The following is a 23,346-nucleotide window of genomic DNA, read 5'->3' as shown; positions in this document are numbered from 1 at the left end:
ATAGACAATTTTTTCCTGTTGGATTTTTCCTGTAAGATCCACTATTGACTGCCGGACTGAATAATCTAGATCCAGTGGTCACCCCAGTCTGGTCAGCGAGCACGCCAGGCCTCAGCTCCGCGCTAGGTCGACCGCGACCTAGCCCCAATGGACGGGGGCTGGCCCTGCAAATTAAACGTATCGCAAGGTCGCATATGACCTGGTCTCGGTCTGAGTAGCAGCGTTCCTCCTGGCCGACAGCCCCCCCCCCCCCCCCATTTCGATGCAGAGGAGGATCTGTCTGGAGTGGTGCCCGCCTGTCTCCTGGTATGGTGAGTAGTTATTCCCCCTCTACCCCTGGAGGGTTTTGGGATGGACGTGGCTCTTCCTTGGGACGGCCAGACTCCCGGGTTCCTCTCCTTCTCGCAAGCACCGCCCCCCTTGCCAAGTCCAACATCCTGCCCCACTCCCCTCCACATACGCTGGGGATGTATTTTTTTGGGTGGTCTGGCCACTTTCCTGGGGTGGGGGCAGGGCGCTAATGGCCATGGGGCCGGGGGGGGGGGGTGCGCCACCAGCGACCGAATGATCGATTGTGCGGGGGGGGGGGTTGTACCTGGTGGGGGCTCCTGCCAGAGCCCCCCATCCTGTCTTGATGTCCTGAGGCCCTGTCTCCCAATTCTGGGTCCCTATGTGCCGCCATTTTGTTGTAGCTTTTGTGTTTCTTTACACCGCAGGCCATGTTTGTGTAATCCAGCTGCCATTTTCTTGTGGTTTGCCATTGCAAATAGCGGCAGCCATGACAGTGGAGCCCTGTGGGCAGCGATTTTGGCAGTGGGAGCCCCTCCTTATCCCCTGGTGCTGACTCCTGGATCATTTAGCTTCCTGGTCGCCGCATGTGTAGTGCAGATTCTCCTGGTGATTGCAGGTGACTGTGTCGGCAGGTGGTGAGTCTGGTGGGGTCCTCTCCCTTTCAGCTGAGGATCGCTCTGTGCCTTGTGCATGGCAACTGGGTGGTGCTGCCAGAGCGGTGGGGGTTGTCCTGTAGCAGTGTGTTACACCTTTTTGTGGGGACCCCTGGTAACTCATGGAGTCTTTGGAGCATGCTTCCCCACCTGATCCCCTCTCTGAGGCTGCGTGGCCCTCCGGGTCCCAATCATCCATCCATGCACTGACGGCGGTCCTGGGGCCCCTTGTGTCCCAGGTGGAGGCGGCTTGCGGGCGACGGGCTAGCAAAATGCGCCCACCGCCTTCCCCTGCCTCATAAGTCTCATCAGATCCTGAATCTGATTCAGCCGCCGCGGACGTGGGCCACCCTTCTGGGTCTGCGACTACGTGCCTGTAATCCTCTGATAATGAGGATAATTCTTCCACGTCTGCGATCATGCACGAAAAGGCGCTGTTAGATGCACTGATTGTATCTGTGCGTGAGACCCTGAAGATGGAGGACGCAGCTGAAGCTGCGACGGAGGCGCAGGTACCCTTTCGGCACTCGTAAGCCATTCAGAGTGGCAAAGGTGTTTCCTTTCCCCACCTATATTGAAAGAATTGTCACTAAAGAGTGGGGACAACCAAAGCGTCCACGTGGGGTTCCTAAGCGCTTTAACAGGCGTTACCCCTATGAGGAGTCCCTTCTTAAGAAGTGGACTGTGCCACCGGTGGTGGACCCTCCGGTTTCTAGATTAAACAAGGCACCCATGATTCTGGTGAAAGAGTCCCCGGTCTTTAAGGATCCGGCTGACCGGAAGGCGGAGGCTGTGGCCCGCATTATGTACACCTTAGCTGGTCCGGCAATGAGGCTGGTATTTACCTTTGCCCTAGTGACGCAAACTCTGACCGAATGGACTAAGCTCCTTCGCCATGACCTGGAGCTCCCTCCTCCTGCTTTTGCTGAGCTGGCAAACTGCAGCCCCTGGACCAGCTGGTCATCAGTGATGCCTCTTTGGATGCGGCTCCCCTGATGGCTCGCCTTTCTTTTTTGGCCGTGGTCCTTTGGCAAGTCTTTTGGCTCAGATGCTGGTCTGTGGACCAGACTTCTAAAAAAAAAGCCTCGACTGATCTCCCCTTTCAAAGAGATCTTCTGTTTGGAGCTACCCTGGATGACATCATGAAAGGTCTCACAGGGGGGAAAAGTACCTTTGTTCCACAGGCCACTAAGGGCAAGGAACCTCATTGTAGACGTGGACCTTCCTTCTCGGCTCATACGTTTTTTCATCCCTCAGGGTCGACTGGCAATGGCTCGAAGCCTTTCAAGGCCTCCTCTGGCAGATCCAAATAAACCTGGTCTTGCAAGCCAAAAGCAAACTTCTCCAGACCCGTTGACAAGGCGTGGACTTCCCTGGTGCATGAAAAGTGGGTCCACTAAGTAATTTGGTTTGGCTACAAGATCAAGTTTCGCTCTTGTCCCCCGGCAAGGTTTTTCCTTCCGACCTGCGCCTGTCCACAGACCGGTTACAGGGTCTGTTTCAGGCGGTACAAGACCTGTTCCTTCAAGGGGTGATTGTCCCAGTTCCTTCTTCGGAACATTTCAGGGTTTTTACTCAAACCTGTTCATAGTTCCCAGGAAGGAAGGCAAAGTGCGTCCAATCTTGGACCTCAAGGCGCTAAACTGCTTTGTGCAGGTACAGAAGTCACCAGCATTTTCTCCGCTTTGCTGTGGGAGACGAGCATTATCAGTTTGTGGCGTTACCCGCCTCCGCTCCTCGGGTCTTCACAAAAGTGTTGGCTCCGGTGCTAGCCTTGCTACCCCAACGGGAGATCGCGGTACTGGGATGATCTCCTTCATCTCTGGTGGAGAACCTGGAGATCACAATACCAACTCTGCGGGAGTTCAGCTGGATTCGGAATTTTCAGAAGTCTGCCCTGGTTCCTTCCATGAAGCTGGACTGACTCTGGACTTGGCCTTAGCCAGAGTGCTCCTTCCGCTGGACAAACTTCAGAAATTGCAGGCTGAAATTTGCCTCCTGCTGTCCAACAACATCCCTCTGGACTTGCATGCGGGTGCTTCGAGGCGGTTCCGTTTGCACAGTTCCATATGAGGTCCCTGCAAAGGGAGATTCTGACCAAATGGGACAAGACTCCGCAGTCTCTGGACAAACAGATCCGGCTGAGTCAGGGAACAAAGGAGTCCCTGATATGGTGGCTTCGCTCTCCGGTGCTTCGGCTTGGAAAGTACTTCCTCCCCTTGTATTGGACAGTGGTTACCACAGATGCCAGCCTGTTCAGCTGGGGAGGCATCCTCCCCAAGCATTCTGCTCAGGGGATCTGGATGGTGGAAGAGTCCAGACTACTGATCAATGTACCGGAACTCCTAGCGATCAGACTGTGTCTGGATCATTGGACAGATCGTCTTCAGGGATGCCAAGTGCGCATTCAATCAGACAATGCCACGGCCTTGGCTTATGTCAATCACCAAGGGGGCACAAGAAAAGCCCTGGCAGCCCTGGAGATAGCTGGCATTCTAAGGTGGGCAGAACGGTTCATTCCAGCCCTCTCCGCCGTACACGTTCCCGGGGTGGAAAATTGGCAGGTGGATTACCTCAGTAGGCAGGCGCTGAACCAAGGGGAGTGGTCCCTTCACCTGGAGGTGTTTCATCGGCTGTGTCTCCGGTGGGGTACCTCAGCTCAACAGAAGGTACAGAGGTTTGTGGCTCAGTCAAGGGATCCCCTGGCAGACGCCACAGATGCACTGGTGGCCCCGTGGGGTCAGTATTGTCTGATCTATGCCTGCCCTCCTCTCAAGCTTCTGCCCAGACTCCTACGTAGGATCGAGGCAGAAGGAATTCCAGTTATCTTAGTGGCTCCGGACTGGCCTTGCCGGGCTTGGTACGCCGTTCTTGTGCGGCTGGTCGCCAACGTTCCTTGGTAGCTTCGTCTCAGGGAGGATCTGCTGTCCCAAGGACCGATCTTCCATCCTTCTTTGCAGTCGCTGGCTTTGACGGCTTGGATGTTAAACACCAGGTGCTGAAGGATAGAGGTTTATCTGTATTGGGGATTCCTAACCTGTTGAAAGGTAAGAAATCTGCTTCTAGGAAGATCTACCATCGTACGTGGAAGTTGTACATTGCATGGTGTGAGTCTCTTGGGGTTAATCCTCGCTCCTTTTCGGTGGCTCGGATCTTAACCTTCCTTCAACGGGGGGTTGAACAGAATTTGGCCTTGAGTACCATCAAGAGCCAGGTATCGGCCTTGGTGGTCTTTTTCCAACGACATTTGGCCACACATTCCCTGGTGCGTACTTATCTTTAGGGGGTCCGACATTTGGTTCCTCCAGTGTGGGCTCCGTTGCCACCTTGGGATCTTAATTTGATGCTTTCAGCTCTATAGAAGCCTCCATTTGAAAATATTCGGGAGATTCCCCTGCTTTCGCTGTCCCAGAAGGTGGCCTTTTTGGTGGCTATCACTTCTGTGCACAGGGTGTTGGAACTGGCAGCGTTATCCTGTCCACCTTATTTGGTGATTCACAAGGATAAGGTGGTGCTTCGCCCCTGTCTGTCATTACTTCCTAAGGCGATCTCTGACTTTCATTTGAATGAAGACATTGTGTTGCCTTCTCTGTGTCTCAAGCCTAAACTTCCAAAGGAAATTGTCTTGCATGCCTTGGATGTGGTCCGGGCAACAAGGGTGTACCTGGTAGCTACGGAGTCTTTCAGGAAGTCAGACTCTCTATTTGTGCTCATTGATGGACCTCGCAAAGGGTTGTCCTCTTCCACTGCGACCATTTGTAGATGGATCAAACAGACGGTGGTTCAGGCCTATTCCATCAGGGGTCAGGTTCCTCCTTTCCCTGTCAAGGCGCATTCTACTAGGGCGCTTAGTGCCTCCTGGGCCTTCCGTCATCAAGCGTCAGTGACGCAGGTTTGCAAGGGGGCCACCTGGTCGTCTGTGCATACTTTTACAAAAGTTTTATAAATTGGATGTGTGTGTTTAGCCTTTGGATTTTTTTGCTGTTTTTCCCACCCCTCATGTTTGACACTGCTTTGGGATGTCCCAATGATCAAGAATGACAGGAGCTGTTTCCATCAATGAATGAAAGAGAAAATTAGATTTTTGACTTACCGTAAATTTTGCTGATGTTCATTGACAGACACAGCACCCACCCCTCTGTGGAGTTATCATTCTCCTGACACTGCTTGTAACAAAACTGAGTGGCTATAGCAGAGAGAGGGAGTATACCCCCTTGGACTGCCCATGGGTGTAGCCAGAATTTTTTTTTGCCTAGTGTCCTACTTCTGTAGGGGGCAGTATAACCCAATGATCAAGAATGACAGGAGCTGTGTCCGTCAATGAACATCAAAGAAAAGGATTTTACAGTAAGACAAAATCCAGTTTTTATTGGGATTTTATGTGATGGACTAACACAAAGTGGCACATAATTGTGAAGTTGAAGAAAAATGATAAATGGTTTTCAAAATGTGTTTAAAAATATCTGAAAAGTGTGGTGTGCATTTATATTCGGCCCCCTTTACTCTCCTACCCCTAACTAAAATCTAGGGGAACCAATTGCCTTCAGAAATCACCTAATTAGTAAATAGTCCACCTGTGTGTAATTTAATCTCAGTATAAATGCAGCTGTTCTTTGAAGACCTCAGAGGTTTGTTAGAGAACCTTAGTTAACAAACAGCATCATGAAGGCCAAGGAACACACCAGACAGGTCAGGATAAAGTTGTGGAGATGTTTAAAGCAGGATTAGGTTATAAAAAAAAAAATCCCCAGCTTTGAACATCACACCTAGCACTGTTCAACCAATCTCCTGAAAATGGAAAGTTTAAAACCTAAACTGACAGGCCGGGCAAGAAGAACATAAATCAGAGAAGCAGCCAAGAAGCCCATGGTAACTCTGGAGGAGCTGCAGGGATCCACGGCTCAGGTGGGAGAATCTGTCCACAGGACAACTATTAGTCGTGCACTCCGCAAATCTGGCCTTTTTTGTAAAAGTGGCAAAAAGAAAGCCATTGTTGAAAGAAAGCCATAAGAAGTCCTGTTTGCAGTTTGAGAGAAGCCATATGAGAGACACAGCAAACATGTGGAAGAAGGTGCTCTGGTCAAATGGGACCAAAATTTAACTTTTGGCACTGCACATTACCCTAAACACATCATCCCCACCGTGAAACATGGTGGTGGAAGCATCATGTTGTGGTGATGCTTTTCTTCAGCAGGGACAGGGAAGCTGATCAGAGTTGATGGGAAGTAGGATGGAGCCAAATACAGGGCAATCTTGGAACAAAACCTCTTAGAGTCTGCAAAAGACATGAGACTGGGGCAGAGGTGTTCACCTTCCAGCAGGACAACGACCCTAAACATGCAGCCAGAGCTTCAATGGAATGGTTTAGATTAACCACTTCTGGACCGGAAGGATTTGCCCCCCACTGCGCTATTTTAACCACTTTAGCCCTGCCTCATGTAGATTTACTGCGGCACTCTGCCGCTTACAGGCAAAGCGACGTATTGTCGCAGTCCCGCAAAAAAAAAAACGCATATTGCCGCCGTTACTAGTTTAAAAAAAAACAATAAAAATTACATACATTTTTCCCGTAGTTAGTAAACGCAATAACTTTTGCGCAAACCAATCAAAATACACTTATTGCGATTTTTTTTTTTTTTTTTTTTTACCAAAAATATGTAGCAGAAAACAAATTGGCCTAAAATGTTAAATTTTGATTTTTAAATTTTTTCAAAAAAATTTGAAAAATATTATTTTTTCAAAATTGTCACTGTTTTTTTGTTTATAGCGCAAAAAATAAAGATTGCACAGGTGATCAAATACCCCACCAAAAGAAAGCTCTGTTTGTGGGAAAAAAGGACGTCAATTTCATTTGGGTACAGCGTCGTACGACCGCGCAATTGTCCGTTAAAATCACTCAGTGCCAAATCGCAAAATAGGGCCTGGTCATTAAGAGGGGGCAAATCCTCCGGGGCTAAAGTGGTTAACTGACCACTGCACGGTCCTGCGACACTGTACCCACATAAAATTGACTTTTTTTTTCCCCCACAAACCGTCTTTCTTTTGGTGGTATTTGATCACCTCTGCGGTTTTTTGATTATACGCTATAAACAAAAAAGCGACAATTGTGAAAAAAAAAAAAAAGCAATATTTTTCACTTTCTGCTATATAACATTCCCAATAAAAACATTTTCTAATCAAATTTTTTCATCATTTTTGTCACATATTTTTGGTAAAAAAATCCCAATAAGTGTATTTTGGTTTGTGCAAAAGTTATTGCTTTATCGAACACGGAAAAAGATTTGTCATTTTTACTTATTTTTTTACTAGTAATGGCGGCGATCTGCGATTTTTAGGGGGACTGCGACATTGCAACTGATAGATTGGACCCCTGACATTTTTGACACTTTTGGGGGGGACCAGTGACATTACTACAGTAATCAGTGCTAAAAATATGCACTGTTACTGTAATAATGACACTGCCAGGGAAGGGGTTAACACCAGGGGCGTTCAAAGGATTAAATATGTACCTAGGGGGTGATTCTAACTGTGATGGAAACAGGGTTCCTGTGTTTTCCGAGATAACAGGATCACAGGAGCCCTGTTTCAGTCAGTGACAGATGAGTGCTGTGCCATGTTTACAACGGCACACCACCTTCTGTCAGTCCCTGCTGCGATCGTTCCTGGTGGCCATCGTGGCTGCTGGAACCCATTGCTAAGCTGCAGGGCTAGAGAGCGGGCGAGCGATACGGGTACAGCGGTTTGCGCAAGAGAGCCAGCCTGCCGCAGTATATCTGCGGCGGCTGGTCTTTAAGCTGTTAAAGCACATTTATCTGTTAGAATGGCCCAGTCAAAGTCCAGACCTTAATCCAATTGAGAATCTGTGACAAGGCTTAAAAATTGCTGTTCAGACGCTGTCCATCCAATCTGACAGCACTTGAGCTATTTTGCAAAAAAGAACAGGCAAAAATTTCACTCTCTAGATGTGCAAAGCTGGTAGAGACATACCCAAAAAGACTTGCAGATGTAATTGCAGCGAAAGGTGGTTCTACAAAGTATTGACCCAGGGAGCTAAATACAAATGCACGCCACACTTTTCATATATTTATTGTACAGCAATTTGAAAACCATTTATCATTTTTCTTCCACTCCACAATTATGTGCCACTTTGTGTTGGTCCATCACATAAAATACATTTATGTTTTTGGTTGTAACATGAGAAAGTGTGGAAAAATTCAAGGGGTATGAATACTTTTTTAAAGGCACTGTAGGTACCCGCTAAATGTGGCATGTAAGGGGGTGAGTAGTCCTTGAAGCGGAACTTCCACTTTTTGCCACCGCACTCTGCAGTTACTTTTCAGTATAATTAGAAACTGCAGAGTGGTGGACAGAAAAAAAGGCCAGAGCTTTATTACTGATAATTTATGGTGTAAAAGTCCAGTAGTGAGGAAAGCAGAATTTGGATTGTTCTATTTCTGGGAAGTTAGAAGAGAAAAGACATTCACATAATGTTGGCTATAAAATCTGTGCGTTCATTCATTTACAGGTGTACAAGTAGAAAGTACAGTTTTTGCACATATGCTTTTCCTGTCTTTTGTTGCGATTTAGCATTTTTTACTTACTCCATTTTATCATGTATTTTGGAACAGGTATGCCAGTGTTCTACAACCATTACTAAATAAGGATAGTCGCTACTTGCTGATAGTCCTTGATTATAATCAAAAGCTGATCAGAGGTAAAATACCAAAAGTATATGTTTCCTTTGTTTGTTTGTGTTTTTGTTATGTATCCTACAAGAATCATTTTATCATATGTGGCAGTACTGATGGTTGGTAAGCAAGTCAAGTCTGTGATAATGTTCCATCTGATTCATATGTTACCACATTGACTTCACGGTCTTCCAGTGGCATTTAAATAGGTCTAAACTATTACTTTTCTGGCTATAATGACCTTCATACATTTTGTGTCACTATACTGCCTGCTGCTTTAACCACTTGACCTCCGGAAGATTTACCCCCCTTCATAACAAGGCCATTTTTGCAATCCAGCATTACTTTAAGCGAAAATTGCGCGGTCAAGAAATGCTGTACCCAAATATATTATGCATTTTTTTTCCCCACAAATAGAGCTTTTAGTCCCTGCTTTGCAGAAACACAGAATCCGCTCATTCACCCGTCAGGACTGAGATAACCGTTTACTTTGGCTTACCTCGGTTATCTGTGTATTGGCAACGATTGGCGGGTGCTGGAGGACATTGAGTGCCTGGCACCCACAGATCGGCTTTTGGTGTGAATTATCACAGCAGAAGCGACGGGCCGGTGGTGTGTGCGTGCCTCCTGCAGGCGGAGGTCCAGAATCATGTATATATACATGATCCAGCGCACAGCTGCCACCCTGTAGCAGTGAAACACAAGCGGGTAATATCTGGCATAAGGTAGATGGACTGCTATATAAAGTCACAACTATTTATATTTCAGTAACTGCAAAATGTGTGCACTCGAATTTACAGGTATAGAAAAGTTATGTGATACTCAAACGGAATTAGAGAGCAATGTGTGCTCACATGGTTTACAAATCAAGGGGAAAGGAAAAAAAAAACAATCCTGGCTAGGAAAATAATAGAAGAGGAAAAAAGGAGAAAAATGTATCCAGAAAAAAAAAAAGCATTCAAAGTAAGGGAACTAAATATTTACATAGGTGGAAATTATATAGTAAAAATAAACTAAGTGGTGCAATCATACATTAATGTTTTCACCCCTGTCTCTGTATAACTCAGATTCTTAAACTTATTTTAGCCTTTAAAGTTTTTTTTTCTTCGTTCATTGACAGGCACAGCTCTTCATCTTCATGACTGTAGGGGTTATACTGCCCCCTGCAGGAGTAGGACACTAGGCAGAGAAAAGCTTGAGCACACCAATGGGGCAGTCCCTGGGGGTATACGCTCACTTCCTGCTATAGGTATTCAGTTTTTTTTTCTGCCTAGTCAGGAGTAAGGACCTAGTTCCTTGCTGGGATCTTTGGTCCTAGCATTTTTTTTATTTTTAAATATAATTTTTTCCTTTTATTATTTTGTTCCTGTGAAAATCTATCAACTGCCGGACTGGGTGACAAACTGGATAATCTAGATCCGTAGGGTCCCCCCAGTCGGGTCAGCAAGCACGTGCAGACCACAGTTCTGCTCTAGGTTGACCGTGACATAGCCCCACTGGGGGCTGGCCTGCGAGTTAAACGCCTCGCGAGGGCGCATTTGAAATGGCTTTGGCCTGAGTCGCCAGCATTTCTAACCCTGGCCGACAACACCCACATTACAATGGAGCAGTGTCCTGTTCGTAGCTGTGCCCATCCTGTTCCTGGTGTGGTAAATAGCTGTCCCCCCTCTACCCTTGCAGGGTTCTGGGGTGGGCCCCTCCCCTCCCTGGGATGTTCAGACCCCCGGGTTCCCCTCCTTCCCAACCGCATTTTCCCTCCCCCCCAGCTCAGTGGTCTATTGCGGCTTGTGTCCTCCATCCAATGGATGCCGCTCCCCTGCTTTCTAGACTGTATGTTTCAGTAGTGGTCTTGCAGCGCATTATCTGGCTGAAGTGCTGGTTTGCAGACCAGGCTTCTAAGAAGGCTTTGTCCGATCTTCCATTCATGAGGGATCGCCTGTTTGAAGCTTCCTGGGATGACATCATCAAAGGCCTCACAGGGGGAAAGAGTAGTCTTCTTCCTCAGGCTTCCAAGTGTAAGGAGTCCCGCCGCAGACAGGGTCCTTCTTTTTCTGCTCACAAGCGGCCTTTTCGTCTCTCAGGATCTTAGGACAAGGGATCTAAAGGCTTTAGGGCCTCCAATGGGGGTTCCAAGAAGTCTTGATTGGGCAAACCTAAAGTGGGGTCTGTCAGGACTGCAGACAAAAATTCCTCCGCATGAAGGGGCGCCCTCACCCGCATTAGGGGTGGGAGGATGTCTTCACTATTTTTCGGACCTGTGGACCTCCCTGATTCAAGAAAATTGGGTCCGCAAAGTCTTTCGATTCGGATATAAGATCGAGTTTCGATCATATCCGCCGGAAAGGTTCTTTCCTTCCAACCTGCACTTATCCCCAGATCGTTTAAAAGATCTCTACGGGGCAGTGCAAGACCTGTTACTTCAAGGAGTGATTGTTCCGGTTCTGTTGTCGGAACGTTTTCAAGGTTTCTATTCAAACCTAAGAGTGTGTGAGTCAGCGCTGAACAGAGTGCCAAAAATCATTAAATAAATGTTATAATAAATAAGCAATTATACAATGAATGGATATCGAAAAGTGCTTAGTGCATTGTGCTCAAATCTAAAGTGCAATGCATGAATAAAAATAAATAAATAAATGTCCTCCAGTATCAATGTGAACAGTTCATAAATCAATAGTGCTGCAAAGTGCTTCAGTGCTCCACTCTGTAAAAAGTGCTGGTGCTCCCCATTTTGGGTCCCTACTCACCGGAAGACTGTGTAACTCAAGCCTTAAACACAGTGGCTGTACAGGGTTGCTGTGCCTTTTAACCACTTTAGCCCCAGCCCTATTTCGGACACTTTTTGTTCACAAGTTAAAACCAGTATTTTTTCCTAGAAAACTACTTAGAACCCCCAAACATTATATATATTTTTTTAGCAAAGACTCTGGAGAATAAAATGTCGGTCATTGCAAAATTTTTTGTCACGCGGTATTTGCGCAGCGGTCTTTAAAACGCCATTTTTTTGGAAAAAATTTGAAAAATCACATTTCACTGCATTTAAAAAATACTAAACAGTAAAGTTAGCCCATTTTTTTTGTATATTGTGAAAGATGATGTCACGCCGAGTAAATAGATACCAAACATGTTACGGTTTAAAATTGCGCCCCCCCGTGGGATGGCGACAAACTACGGTCAATAGAGATCTCAATCTGCGACGCTTTAAATTTATTTAACGGTTACCAGTTTAGAGTTAGAGTGTAGCTCTTTTTTTTTAATTATTGCCCACGCTCTGGCGATCGCGGCGATACCTCACATGTGTGGTTTGAACAGCGATTTCATTTGCGGCTCGACTTGCGTATACGTTTTTTTTTGTGCGCGAGCTAACGGTGACGGGGACGGCTAAATTTTTTTTTTTTTTTTTTTTTTCCTATTTATTTTTTCTTTTTTTTTAAACTTTATTACAGGTTTTTAAAAAAAAAAAAAATCTGATCACTTTTATTGCTGTCACAAGCAATGTAAACATCCCTGGTGACAGCAATATGTCGTGACAGGTACTCTTTATGGAGGGATCGAGGGTCTAAAAGACCCTAGACCCCTCCACTACACTTCCCTGTATGCAAAACGCCGAAAACGGCATTTTTGCATACAGCCGTTTTTCAAATCTGCCGCCTTTTGCAGCACAGTAACCCGGACGTGACGTCATGGACGCCGCCTCCGGGTTACGTCAACGGAGACCCGATCGATGCCGTTTCCGGCATTCATCGGGACTCCATCCAGCCGGCGGACGTGCCGGCTGGGTGCTCGGGGCTCCCGGTGGGACGGTAGCCCCGAGCAAAGCCGCGGAAGGCGGCGGGAGGGGGGGGACGTCCCCTCCCGCCCCCCCCGGGTAACGATCGAGCGGCTCCCGAGCCGCATCGATCGTTACCGACGGAAAGCCGACCGTCGGCTTCAAACAACGGTACCGGGATGATGCCTCTAGCTAGAGGCATCATCCCGGTATAACCCCGCAAAGTCTGATGACGTAGAGGTTACGTGACTGGTACTAAAGTGGTTAAATATCCTCCAAGCCTGGTAATCCGATCGCCGGTCCTCTGCTAGGCTGCGGGAGGCTGCTGGAATATGGTGCTGGCCTTATGTCCCCTCTCCTGTTTATTGCTGTCTGAAGAGAAATCTGAATGCAGCTCACGCTTTAAACAGCAAAAGCAGGTGTGGATGATCATTAATTTTCATCCACTTTCGTCAACATCTCTTTAAGGTGCCTCTGAATGACAAACAGAAGCACCTTAAAGAGATGTTGACGAAAGCGGACCTCAAGGCACTAAACTGCTTTGTGCGGGTACAGAAGTTCCGAATGGAATCCATTCGCACGGTAGTGGCGTCCCTACATCAGGGGGAATTTCTCACATCCATCGACATCAAGGACGCTTACCTTCACATCCCCATCTGTGCCGCCCATCAGCGCTTCCTCCACTTTGCCGTGGGCGAGGAGCATTATCAATTTGTGGCTTTACCCTTTGGTTTCACGTCCACTCCTTGGGTCTTCACAAAGGTGTTGGCCCCGGTGCTAGCATTGCTGCATCAGCCGGGGATAGCAGTACTGGGGTACCTGGACGATCTGCTTTTACAACTGCTCTGTTGGCCAACTTTGAGATCAGTTGAGCTTCATGTTACCTGGTTGGCTATGTTTAGCCTTGGGGAAGTTTGTTTTTCTGCTGTTCCCACCCCTCATGCTTGACACTGCTTTGGGATGTCCCTACAGTCAAGATGAAGAGCTGTGTCCGTCAATGAATGAAAGAGAAAATGGGATTTTTGACCGTAAAACCCATTTCTCTGATGTTCATTGAAGGACACAGCACCCACCCCTCTTTGGAGTTGTTTTATTTTTTTCTTCTAACACTGCTTGTTTGCAAAACTGAATACCTATAGAAGGGGTATACCCCCAGGGACTACCCCATAGGTGTGCTCAAGCTTTTCTCTGCCTAGTATCCTACTCCTGTAGGGGACAGTAAAACCCCTATGGTCATGAAGATGAAGAGCTGTGTCCATCAATGAACATTAAAGAAATGGATTTTACGGTAAGTCAAAAATCCCAATATTATCCTATTAAATGTATAGCACCATAATGTATGTTGTTGATGTTATGGTTAGTACTTTTTATTTAACGTGATACTAAACATACAATTTTTAATTGCCATTATCCCTTTTATATATGTATAAAGAACACATCACTGTATTTAATTTAATATAAAAAAAAATTATCTGAGTACATTGGTGTTCAGAGGTCAGGTATTTTCTGTCCTCAGGGAAAGTTCTAATGAAGGAGTTTCAGGTACTCTGCTAATGTTTGAATCTGTGTTTGAACAGAGTTGATTGGTGCTGTGCCAGTCACATGATATAAAAAAGGCTTGTAGAATAGAGAATTAAAATAATAGCAACAGTGTTTTAAAGCTTCATACAAATCTATATTTCAAAGCAAATATTTATGATTATCATTTTTTTTGCAACAACATGGTGTGGGTGGAGTTTAAGTTACTGACAATAGCTTTCACTTTGTTCACACTATAGAGATATATGGGGGAGGTTCTGCCAATCACAGGCTGTCATGCCCCTCCAGCCTTTGTCTATGGTGTGTATGTGCTTGGACTAACAGGGAAGTGAAGCCTCCGCAATCACCATCTTATATCCCTCCTCATATGGTGTTTAGCAATATGAGGACACGGAGGAGGGAGGGAAGGGGAGTGTCATTTTCCACTGTGTATATGCCCACATGTGTGACTCTATAGTCACATGAGTTACACAGATAAGAAAAAAGAGCAAATGAACAGCATAGAAGGGAAAGGGAACTGAAACTGGAGCATGCTTAGTAGATGTCAAAAGCTGGTGTACACAATATCAGGCTGCAGTGGGGACACAGAGTTATGAGGGACAGTGAACAGCAGGATCAACCAGGATGTTTGCAGTCTACAGAAAGCAAATGCTGTAGTGAATGAGTGAGTATGAACACAATGTAATAGAGTATGTATTGACAGTTGTTGATTATTTGGGTTTAATTACACTTTAAAGAGGTTGTAAACCCTCAAAACTTTTTTTTTTTGCTGCAACCTGAAAGAGAAACCCATAATGAGCTAGTATGCATCGCATACTAGCTCATTATGAAATACTTACCTAAGAACGAGCCCCTGCCGTGCCGCACGCTAACCTGTATGACGGGCGACATGTCCAGTCGCCCGTCTTCCGGGATCGCGGCATCCGGCCATCTGATTGCCTGGAGCCACGGTGACGTCACTCCCGTGCACGCGCGTGGGAGCCGACGGTCATGGCAGGGGGCTCTGAAGAAGCGGCACCAGCGGCCGTTCCTTCAGAGCGCATGCGCTAGTGACGTCACTGGCTTGCATGTAAGGTAAATATCTCCAAAATGGTACATGTTTAGGAGATATTTACAGTACCTATAGGTAAGCCTTAATATAGGCTTACCTATAGGTAAAAGTGTCAGAGGAGGGGTTACTTCCTCTTTAATACTTATTTTTGTCATAAATTAAGAAAATGGTAATCAGTAAACTGAAAAACTGGTTACACATACAAAGAGGAGGTCTTGTAAGGCAAACATTTTAAAGGTGTTTGTATGACCACCAGACAATGTATGTGTCATGACTAATTGCAACATATAACTTTAGTTGGAAATCTATGGAGCATTGCATGTTGCACTCCATGATTTAAAGATAACATAAACTATGGTACAGCCTTGGGCTGCTCTTACACTATATTGTCCAAGGACCTGCACAGAGTCCTGACCTCAACCCAATGGAACACCTTTGGGATGAGTTAGGGTGGAGACTGATAGCCAGGCCTCATCCAACATCAGTGCCTGACCTCACAAATGCACTTCTGGAAGAATGATCAAACATTCCCATAGATACACTCCTAAACCTTGTGGACAGCCTTCTCAGAAGAGTTAAAGCTGTTATAGCTGCAAAGGGTGGCCAACTCAATATTGACCCCTATGGACTAAGACTGGGATGCCATTAAAGTTCCTGTGTGTGTAAAGGGAGGTGTCCCAATACTTTTGACAATATAGTGTACATGAAGTGACGAATGGCTCTCCCTATGATCAGGAACAGTGGGTTTAGAATCTCTTAGGCCTAAGAAGAGGATAAATAGAAGCATAATTACAGCTTGCTGTCCAAAGACATTTTCAGACAACACAAGCTAAATGTTCAGGCACATCCAGTAATCCAACAATCCAAAATTCAGTGAGCAAAAATGCAGGAAAGAAGCACAGGAAGAAATGGACTGGTCATGGTGTACATCACTGCCTATAACAGTTTGTTAGGATGTATCCAGCTATAGGATTAAAACATTGCTACACCTGGGCAGGCACTGGAGCTAGGAGGGAAATGAGGCATGTGGTATGAGACACGAGAAGTCACGCCGACATAAAAATACACAAATGCTGATCTTCTCCTGTAAACTTCAAACATTATATTTACATGCTTAATGTGATCTTTAGTTGTCTCTTAACCCTTGTACGACACATCAACACACATGTGCGGTGGCAAAAGGGTAGACTATAACACCCACATGTTGTACATATGCTGATCCTTCTGGCCCCCAGGCGTTACAAACTATTTAAAGGCACATCCGGATCTGGAGCTGGAAGGGGTTAAAGCTAAACTCCAGGCAAATTAAAATTGCTAATTTATGCAGGTATGAAAAGTCTGATCTTTAGACTGGCTGTGTTGTCGGGCAGAGTTATTTAAATCTCAGAACTGGATGAAAAAAAATGCAAACCTTTTGGCGGGCGAAACAGCTCATATATGTATTACAGTGGCAAAAATAATTACTTGATCCCCTGCAGATTATCTAAGTTTGCCCACTTACAAAGATATGAATGGTGTATAATTATCATAGGTGTATTGTAAATGATAGAGACGGAATATCAACCAAAAATCCAGAATAAACACACAAAACAAATCTTATAAATTGAGTTACAGTTCAGTGAGTAAAATAAATATTTGATCCCCAAGCAAAACATGACTTAGTACTTGTTGGCAAGCACAGAGGTAAGACATTTCATGTAGTTGGTTACCAGGTTTGTACACATCTCAGGAGAGATTTTGGTCCACTCTTTACAGATCTCTAAATCCTTAAGGTTTCTTGGTTGTCAATTGGCAGCTCAAAGTTTCAGCTTCCTCCATACATTTTTCTATAGGATTAAGGTCTGAAGACTGGCTAGGCCACGCCAATACCCTAATATGCTTCTTCTTGAGCCACTCCTTTGTTGCCTTGGCAGTATGTTTTGGGTCATTGTCATCCTGAAAGACCCATCTATGACCCATCTTTAGCGATCTGGCTGAGGGAAGAAGGTTCTCATCCAAAATTTTACAATACATGACCCTGTCCATTGGCCTCTCAATGCGGCAAAGTCAGCCTGTACCTTTAGCAGAGAAACAGTCCCAAAGAATGTTTCCACCTCCTTGCTTGACTGTAGGGAAGGTGTTCTTCGGGTCATAGTCAGCATTTTTCTTCCTCCAAACACGGCGAGTCGAGTTAATACCAAAGAGCTCCATTTTGGTCTCCTCTGAGCAAAGCACTTTCTCTCAATCCTTCTCTGATTAATTTAGATGTTCATTGGCAAACTTCAGATAGGCCTTTACATGTGCCTTCTTGAGGAGGGGGACCTTGTGGGCTCTGCAGGATTTCAATCCATGGCAGCGTATTGTGTTACCAATGGTTTGTTTGGTGACTGTGGTTCCACCTGCTTTGAGATCATTCACAAGATCCTCCCATGTAGCTCTTGGCTGATCCCTCACTTTTCTCATAATCATCCCTACCCCATGAGGCGCAATCCTGCATGGAGCTCCAGACTTGGGGTGATTGATGGTTATTTTGTATTTCTTCCATTTGTGAAAAATCGCTCCAGCAGTTGTCTCCTTCTCACCAAACTTCTTGCTTATGATCTTGCAGCCCATTCCTGCCTTGTGCAGGTCTACAATCTTGCCCCTGGCGTCCTTTGACAGCTCTTTGGTCTTGCCCATGATGGTAAGGTTGGAATGGAAGAAAGATTCTGTGGACAGGTGTCTTTTATACACATAATGAGTTGTCATTAGGAGCACCTTAAATTGACAGAACTAATCTGTGTACCACAGGAGGCACATACTGTAGCGAGTTTGTGGGAGCCAGAATTATTGTTGGTTGGTAGGGGATCAAACACTTATTTTACTCACTAAACTGCAACTCAATTTATAACATTTGTATCATGTATTTTTTCTGGATTTTTGTTTAATGTTCTGTCTCTGTCATTTAAAATACACCTATCATAACAATTATAGACCCTTAATTTCTTTGTAAGTGCGCAAACTTCCAAAATCTGCAGGGGATCAAACCATTATTTTCCCCACTGTATTTCTGTCAATTTGGTTAGTTGTTAAGGTTTAACAAGATTTCAGTCTACTGCTAGATCTTTTGTTGTAATCCTAGAATGTAAAAGTTAGCAGCCTCCATACCTTATAAAAACTAATGCTGTGTGTTTTCCTGTAGGACCACCATTTTATGTCTCTGAATCTGAATTAGAGCAACTGTTTGGTAAGTAGATTCAGTGATGTACAGTAAGTTTATAACCTTTAGGAAAATACTCCTCTGTATACTCTGTTCCTATTTGAACAATGTGTGAACTCTATTTATTGTGAAAAGTGCCGAAAAAATTCTTCTTTAAAGTAGATACTCCTGTGAACATTAGCACAAGCATGTTGCTATTCTTATATTTAACCACCTGCCTACCGCTGACAGTTAATATACTGCAATCGAGTTGCAGGTGCAGGCATATTCACGTACATGTACTTCTGGGTTTGGGGCACGCATGCACTCACTCCCTGCTGACCCGTGCTGTCATTGGCTACAACACAAGTTTGTCAGCGGGTTTTGGCCAATGATTTTGGGGGTGAACCTGCTGATCGGCTGTAGCCAATCCAAAACGGTCCTGTGTCTTTTTTATAAACCTAGACACAGGATCTTCTTGGTTCTTCTATTCTTGAATCCTTTTTAGTTCAGTAAAAAAAGAAAGCAAGACCACTGTGAGTTAAAGCAGCACATTTACACTTGAACACACTTGTTAGGCACATTTAACCCTTTGATTGCCCGTCACTTAACCATATGATTGCCCTGTCAATCACCCAGTGCCATTAATAAAGTGTCAGTGTACAGTATTTTCACTGAACACTGTATTAGTGTCCCTAGCAACATCAGATAGCATCAGAGCCAGTTAGCGTCCGTCCCAGCCAGGGTCAGTTAGTTCTAGATTGTCCGCCACACTATTGCAGTCTCACTATAGGTCGCTGATCACCGCCATTGCTAGTATAGTGTCTGTATGGATCAGTATCTTGATCATGAACAGAACTATACTAGTGTTTCCAAAAACGCAGTGTTAGTGGTACCAGCCTCTATTACTGCCAGCACTTGTGTTTGGCCACAAGCCACCAAGAATTTTAGCACTGGCCCATAGAGCCCATAGTAGCCTTTCAGAGGTGTTTACAAACCCTAATTGGCTTCCCCTAGACTCAGCAGTACCCAATATCCCCCAGTCACAGTCTAGCCCAAGGTTCAGATGGAAACAGCTAACTTAACGCCCTATGTTTTTTTAGCTGTTTTTCACCGAATACCTTCACAATTTTATTGTGTAAAACATCCGCATAAACGAGTCCCTTGTTCCTTTTTGTTGGCAGGCTTGCAATAAAGCAATATCTCCCCAGCAAGCATGCCAGATATGGGATAAAACTGTATAAGCTGTATAAGTGTGAAAGGGCCACAAGCTATAAATACTGCTTTAGAATTTGAGGGAAAAGACAGTCAAGTGGAGCTCCCAGATGCCCAGACTACATGGGGAGCAGTGGCAAGATAGTGTGGGACTTGTTGTCTCCCTTGTTTTGTAAGGGGTACCATTTGTATCTGGTCAACTTTTTGCAAGTGTACCACTTTTTAGACATTTGTTCATTCAAGAAATTGGCTTTTGTGGCACCGTGCGACATAATCACAGGGGCTTCCCCCAATGGCTCATTAACACCCCACCTAGAAAGCGGGAGAACTTGCGCAGTGGAGAACTACTTGCAGTGAAGTGGAAGGACAGACTGAATTTATTCATCCTGTCTTCCATTCACGCCGATATGACGGTCAAAATTAACACCGTGATTGGTGTCGTTGAAAAGCCTCTCTGTGTCCACAACTATAATCTAAATATAGCAGACATAGACTTCAACAACTAAATGACAGAGCTGTATTTAGTTTCCCTCAGAGTTAGACACTGGTACAAAAAGTGTCAATTTATTTATTTAATTTGGCTCTATATACTGCTTTTGTTATAAAGCTACTTAAAGAACTGGTTCCTTCCTACAATTTCAGGAAGAGATCATCACAGCTCTTTTGTATCCAGAATGCGCTGTGACCCAAATCCAGATGCAGTTATCCGGTTGCATGAGACATTTTTCATATGTCCTCCCAGGTACCACAACACAAAGGAAACCCCCAAAAAAGATGTGTCTGTAGTAAATGCAGAGTGAGGCGTGATGCCTGTTTTTTGGGGAGTTTTTCTGTCCCACCTGTCCTGGCCTCTGCATCAAGGGCTGCTTCCTTTGTTGGTCAGGAAACGGTCTATCACATTTTGAGAGACTCTAAAATCAAAGGCTTGAAGTGTTATGATTCTATAAAGTTAAGTTACCAAAAAAGTCCAAAAAGAAATAAAAAAAAAATAGGAAAAAAAAAAAAAAACATTGTTTTATCGAGTTAATGTTCTATTGTTACTTTATCGTTCAAAAGCACCCCTAAATGACCCCTTTTTGGAAAGTAGACACCCTGAGGTATTTTCTGAGAGGCATGTTGAGTCCCAAAAAAGTCTCACACATGTGGTATCCCCATACTCAGGAGAAGTAGCATAATGCATTTTGGGTTGTAATGCCATGTATACTCATGACGTGTGTGAGAAATATCTCACAAAATGTGTGACAACTTTGTGTAAAAATAAATAAATCATTTTTTTGTTGCCATTTTCCAAAAACTTGTGGCAAAAAATAAAATCTTCTATGAACTCAAGCCTCTGCAAATACCTTGGGGTGTCTACTTTTTAAAAAGAGGTCATTTGGGGGGTGTTTGTACCTGGCATTTTTGCGCCTCAAGTTATATAACAGGCAGTCATATACACTTATTGGAATCGTTTTTAGTTTTGTTTTTGTTTTTTTCTCAAAATTTTCGATTTCGTTTATATAACAAAAAATGAAGTAGTGATCAAATACTACCAATAAGCTTTATTTGTGTAAAAAAAAAAAAAAATGTTATAAATTTCATTTGCATACAGTGTTGCATGACCGCCCGATTACCAGCTAAAATAGCACAGTGCTGAATAGCAAAAATAGTATGGTCATAAAGGGGGTAAAATCTCCTGGAGTGGTAATTTAGACAGTAGGGGTCTGCCTAGAGTCATTCCACCCATTCCATTTTGATTCTTTATTTTATTTGAATTGCATAACATGCCTTTTCTGGACACCCTTTAAGGCTTGTTCACATACAGTATAAACGGTCCGGTGCAGTGAGCCGGTGGTAGGGGGCGTTGTGGTGCATGATTCAGCGCATCACATAACTCCCTTTTTATTTTTTCAAAGAACTTTATTTGAAGTGCAGAAAAGTGACACTTTAGTCATGTCACTGTACAGCAGTGTGGGGCACTGCACTGCTGTACAGTGACATGCTATCCTGTCCAATGCACTGTGATACAAGGCAGCATGTCTGCATTTTTTTGCAAATCACTGAAGCACAGCTCCATAGCAGTGCAGAATGTGTGTGAACTGGCTCTTACAGTTTTAAGCAAAAAATCAAAAAAAAAAGCAAAAATGAAAACACTTGAAACTAGTAGATGATAAACCCAAATCTAGCCTAATGATATAGATTTGTTGTTTTTCAAATAATTTTCCTTCTATCCTTCCAGGTTCTGCCTGCAATTATAAACTGTTGAAGAAAGTGGATAGACTCAATGAAAGGGAGAAACAGTGGGGACTTGATTACTTCTATGAAAAACTATACCTTGTAACTCTAAAATCCCATTTTTGATGAATTTTAAACAATAAAGTGAGATAACAATTTTAGGATGTGTAAGTATCAATAGATTTCAAGTGTCTACCACCTGTAACATCTTTACTTTCATAAAGTCTAATTGATAATTTGATGGCCAAATTGTACCTCTGCACTTCAGGTATAAATATCTACATCGTAAAAATGTCCCTTGTGTTTCATTAGCATCTATATTGTTCACTGTATGTAAGCTGTTATACACAGTCGCACAATGGAGTGAGTCATTAGGTGAAGGCTTTCCAGACCAATTTACGCATACTCTTTTCAAAAGCTAATCTTTGAGAAGGGGGAGGGGGGGGGGGGTCAAGACAAGTCTGATCATTGGAGGAGAGCAGGCTGAGTTCCCAGCATAGCTAGAGGACTGACCACGATGTGCTCTCCTGCTAATTGTGGTCTGTTTTTAATGGGAAAGTAGAGGGACTGGCAGGAACACCAGGGATTTCACAGAAAGGCAGCAATACAAAGAGACTAGGATATTTTTTCATACAAGTACATGGCAATGTTGGGGTAACAAACACTATAAAGTAAATATGTCTGAACTATTAAAGCCCAACTCCGGGTAAACATGTTATTGTAATTCCTGCACCAGCTATGTAAGAAAAAGGTAACAATAGGTTAACTCTGTGTTCGGTGCTGCTGTATAGTAGTAAAATTGTATTTTATTATAAGCCTATTCCACTAGACTGGGTGCTTTGAGCATGAGAGCAATGGCTAACGACCATGAAGGTCTCCGGTTGCACCACACCCCTTCCTTACTCCATGCCCATTCACAAAAAGCCTTCTGTTTTTTCACAGAATACAGGACATTCTGTGGTTGGAGGACGAGAAATATGTGCATCTTTGCCCCTCCTCTCTCATTTAAATTCTATGCTCTGATCTACTGAGGAAGTGCCAATAATGGCGCAAAGCCGTTGGGGCTGTATGTATGCTGCCTAACCTACTGTTTCTAAAAAAAATTTCAAATAACCACTACAGATGATTTATGGTTGCAATTGTCATCACTTTTACCTGTCCATTTAATACTAATTTTGAGTAATGTCTATACTGGAACATACTTCTGATCTCTCTATTGTATTAATTATATTTAATTATTACTGTTATATTTAACAAACTCAATAAAAAAAATGTATAAACTTGTTTAAAAAAAAAGGATAATTAATGGTGTCTTTGGTAATGTCTAGTTCTTATTCGGTGTATAGCCTGGAAATATGAAAGGTGTATTTACCTCTTCAAGGCAGACAAATGGTTCCATAGACTGTATGACTTACCTGATGGTAGTATTTTTTTCTGCTATAAGCGACACAACAGTATGTTCATAATAATAAAGTAAATGTAAATCCAATTACTAAAGCCATAAGCTTTACCATGTTAAAATTATTTAAAAACTTGCTTTTCACGCTTTTTAAATATGCAGCTTTCATTACCTGGTGATCCTTACATAAAGATTCTTTTTAAAATAATTCTGGTTATGGAGTGACAACTGTCTCTCAGTTCTGCTGCCAATTCATCCCTGGTGGAGATTAAAAGCAGCCATGCTAACACACATTGCACAAGCAAGGTGCACAACTGTCTTGATCAGGAATCTAGTCCAGAATAATAATATTTAGAGGACACTAGAGCAATGC

The 23,346-nt window shown here is 44.1% G+C and overlaps 1 protein-coding gene across 1 annotated transcript in view; it reads left to right on the top strand.

Moving 5' to 3' along the window:
• The window catches only part of TPMT (thiopurine S-methyltransferase), an 88,598-nt gene extending 66,696 nt beyond the window's left edge, over window positions 1-21,902 (top strand). The window contains exons 7-9 of the mRNA XM_082259316.1: window positions 8,573-8,658; window positions 18,149-18,193; window positions 21,579-21,902. Of these exons, the coding sequence (XP_082115442.1) occupies window positions 8,573-8,658; window positions 18,149-18,193; window positions 21,579-21,700 (253 nt within the window). The 3' untranslated portion in view covers window positions 21,701-21,902. The remainder of the gene's footprint in view (window positions 1-8,572; window positions 8,659-18,148; window positions 18,194-21,578) is intronic.
• The last annotated feature ends 1,444 nt before the right edge of the window (window positions 21,903-23,346 follow it).

The sequence above is a fragment of the Pelophylax lessonae genome (genome assembly GCF_965119305.1).
Source record: "Pelophylax lessonae genome assembly, chromosome: 5".
NCBI classification, from domain to species: Eukaryota; Metazoa; Chordata; class Amphibia; order Anura; family Ranidae; genus Pelophylax; species Pelophylax lessonae.
Note: the sequence above shows the minus strand (reverse complement) of the source record. Positions and strands in the feature narration are given on the sequence as shown.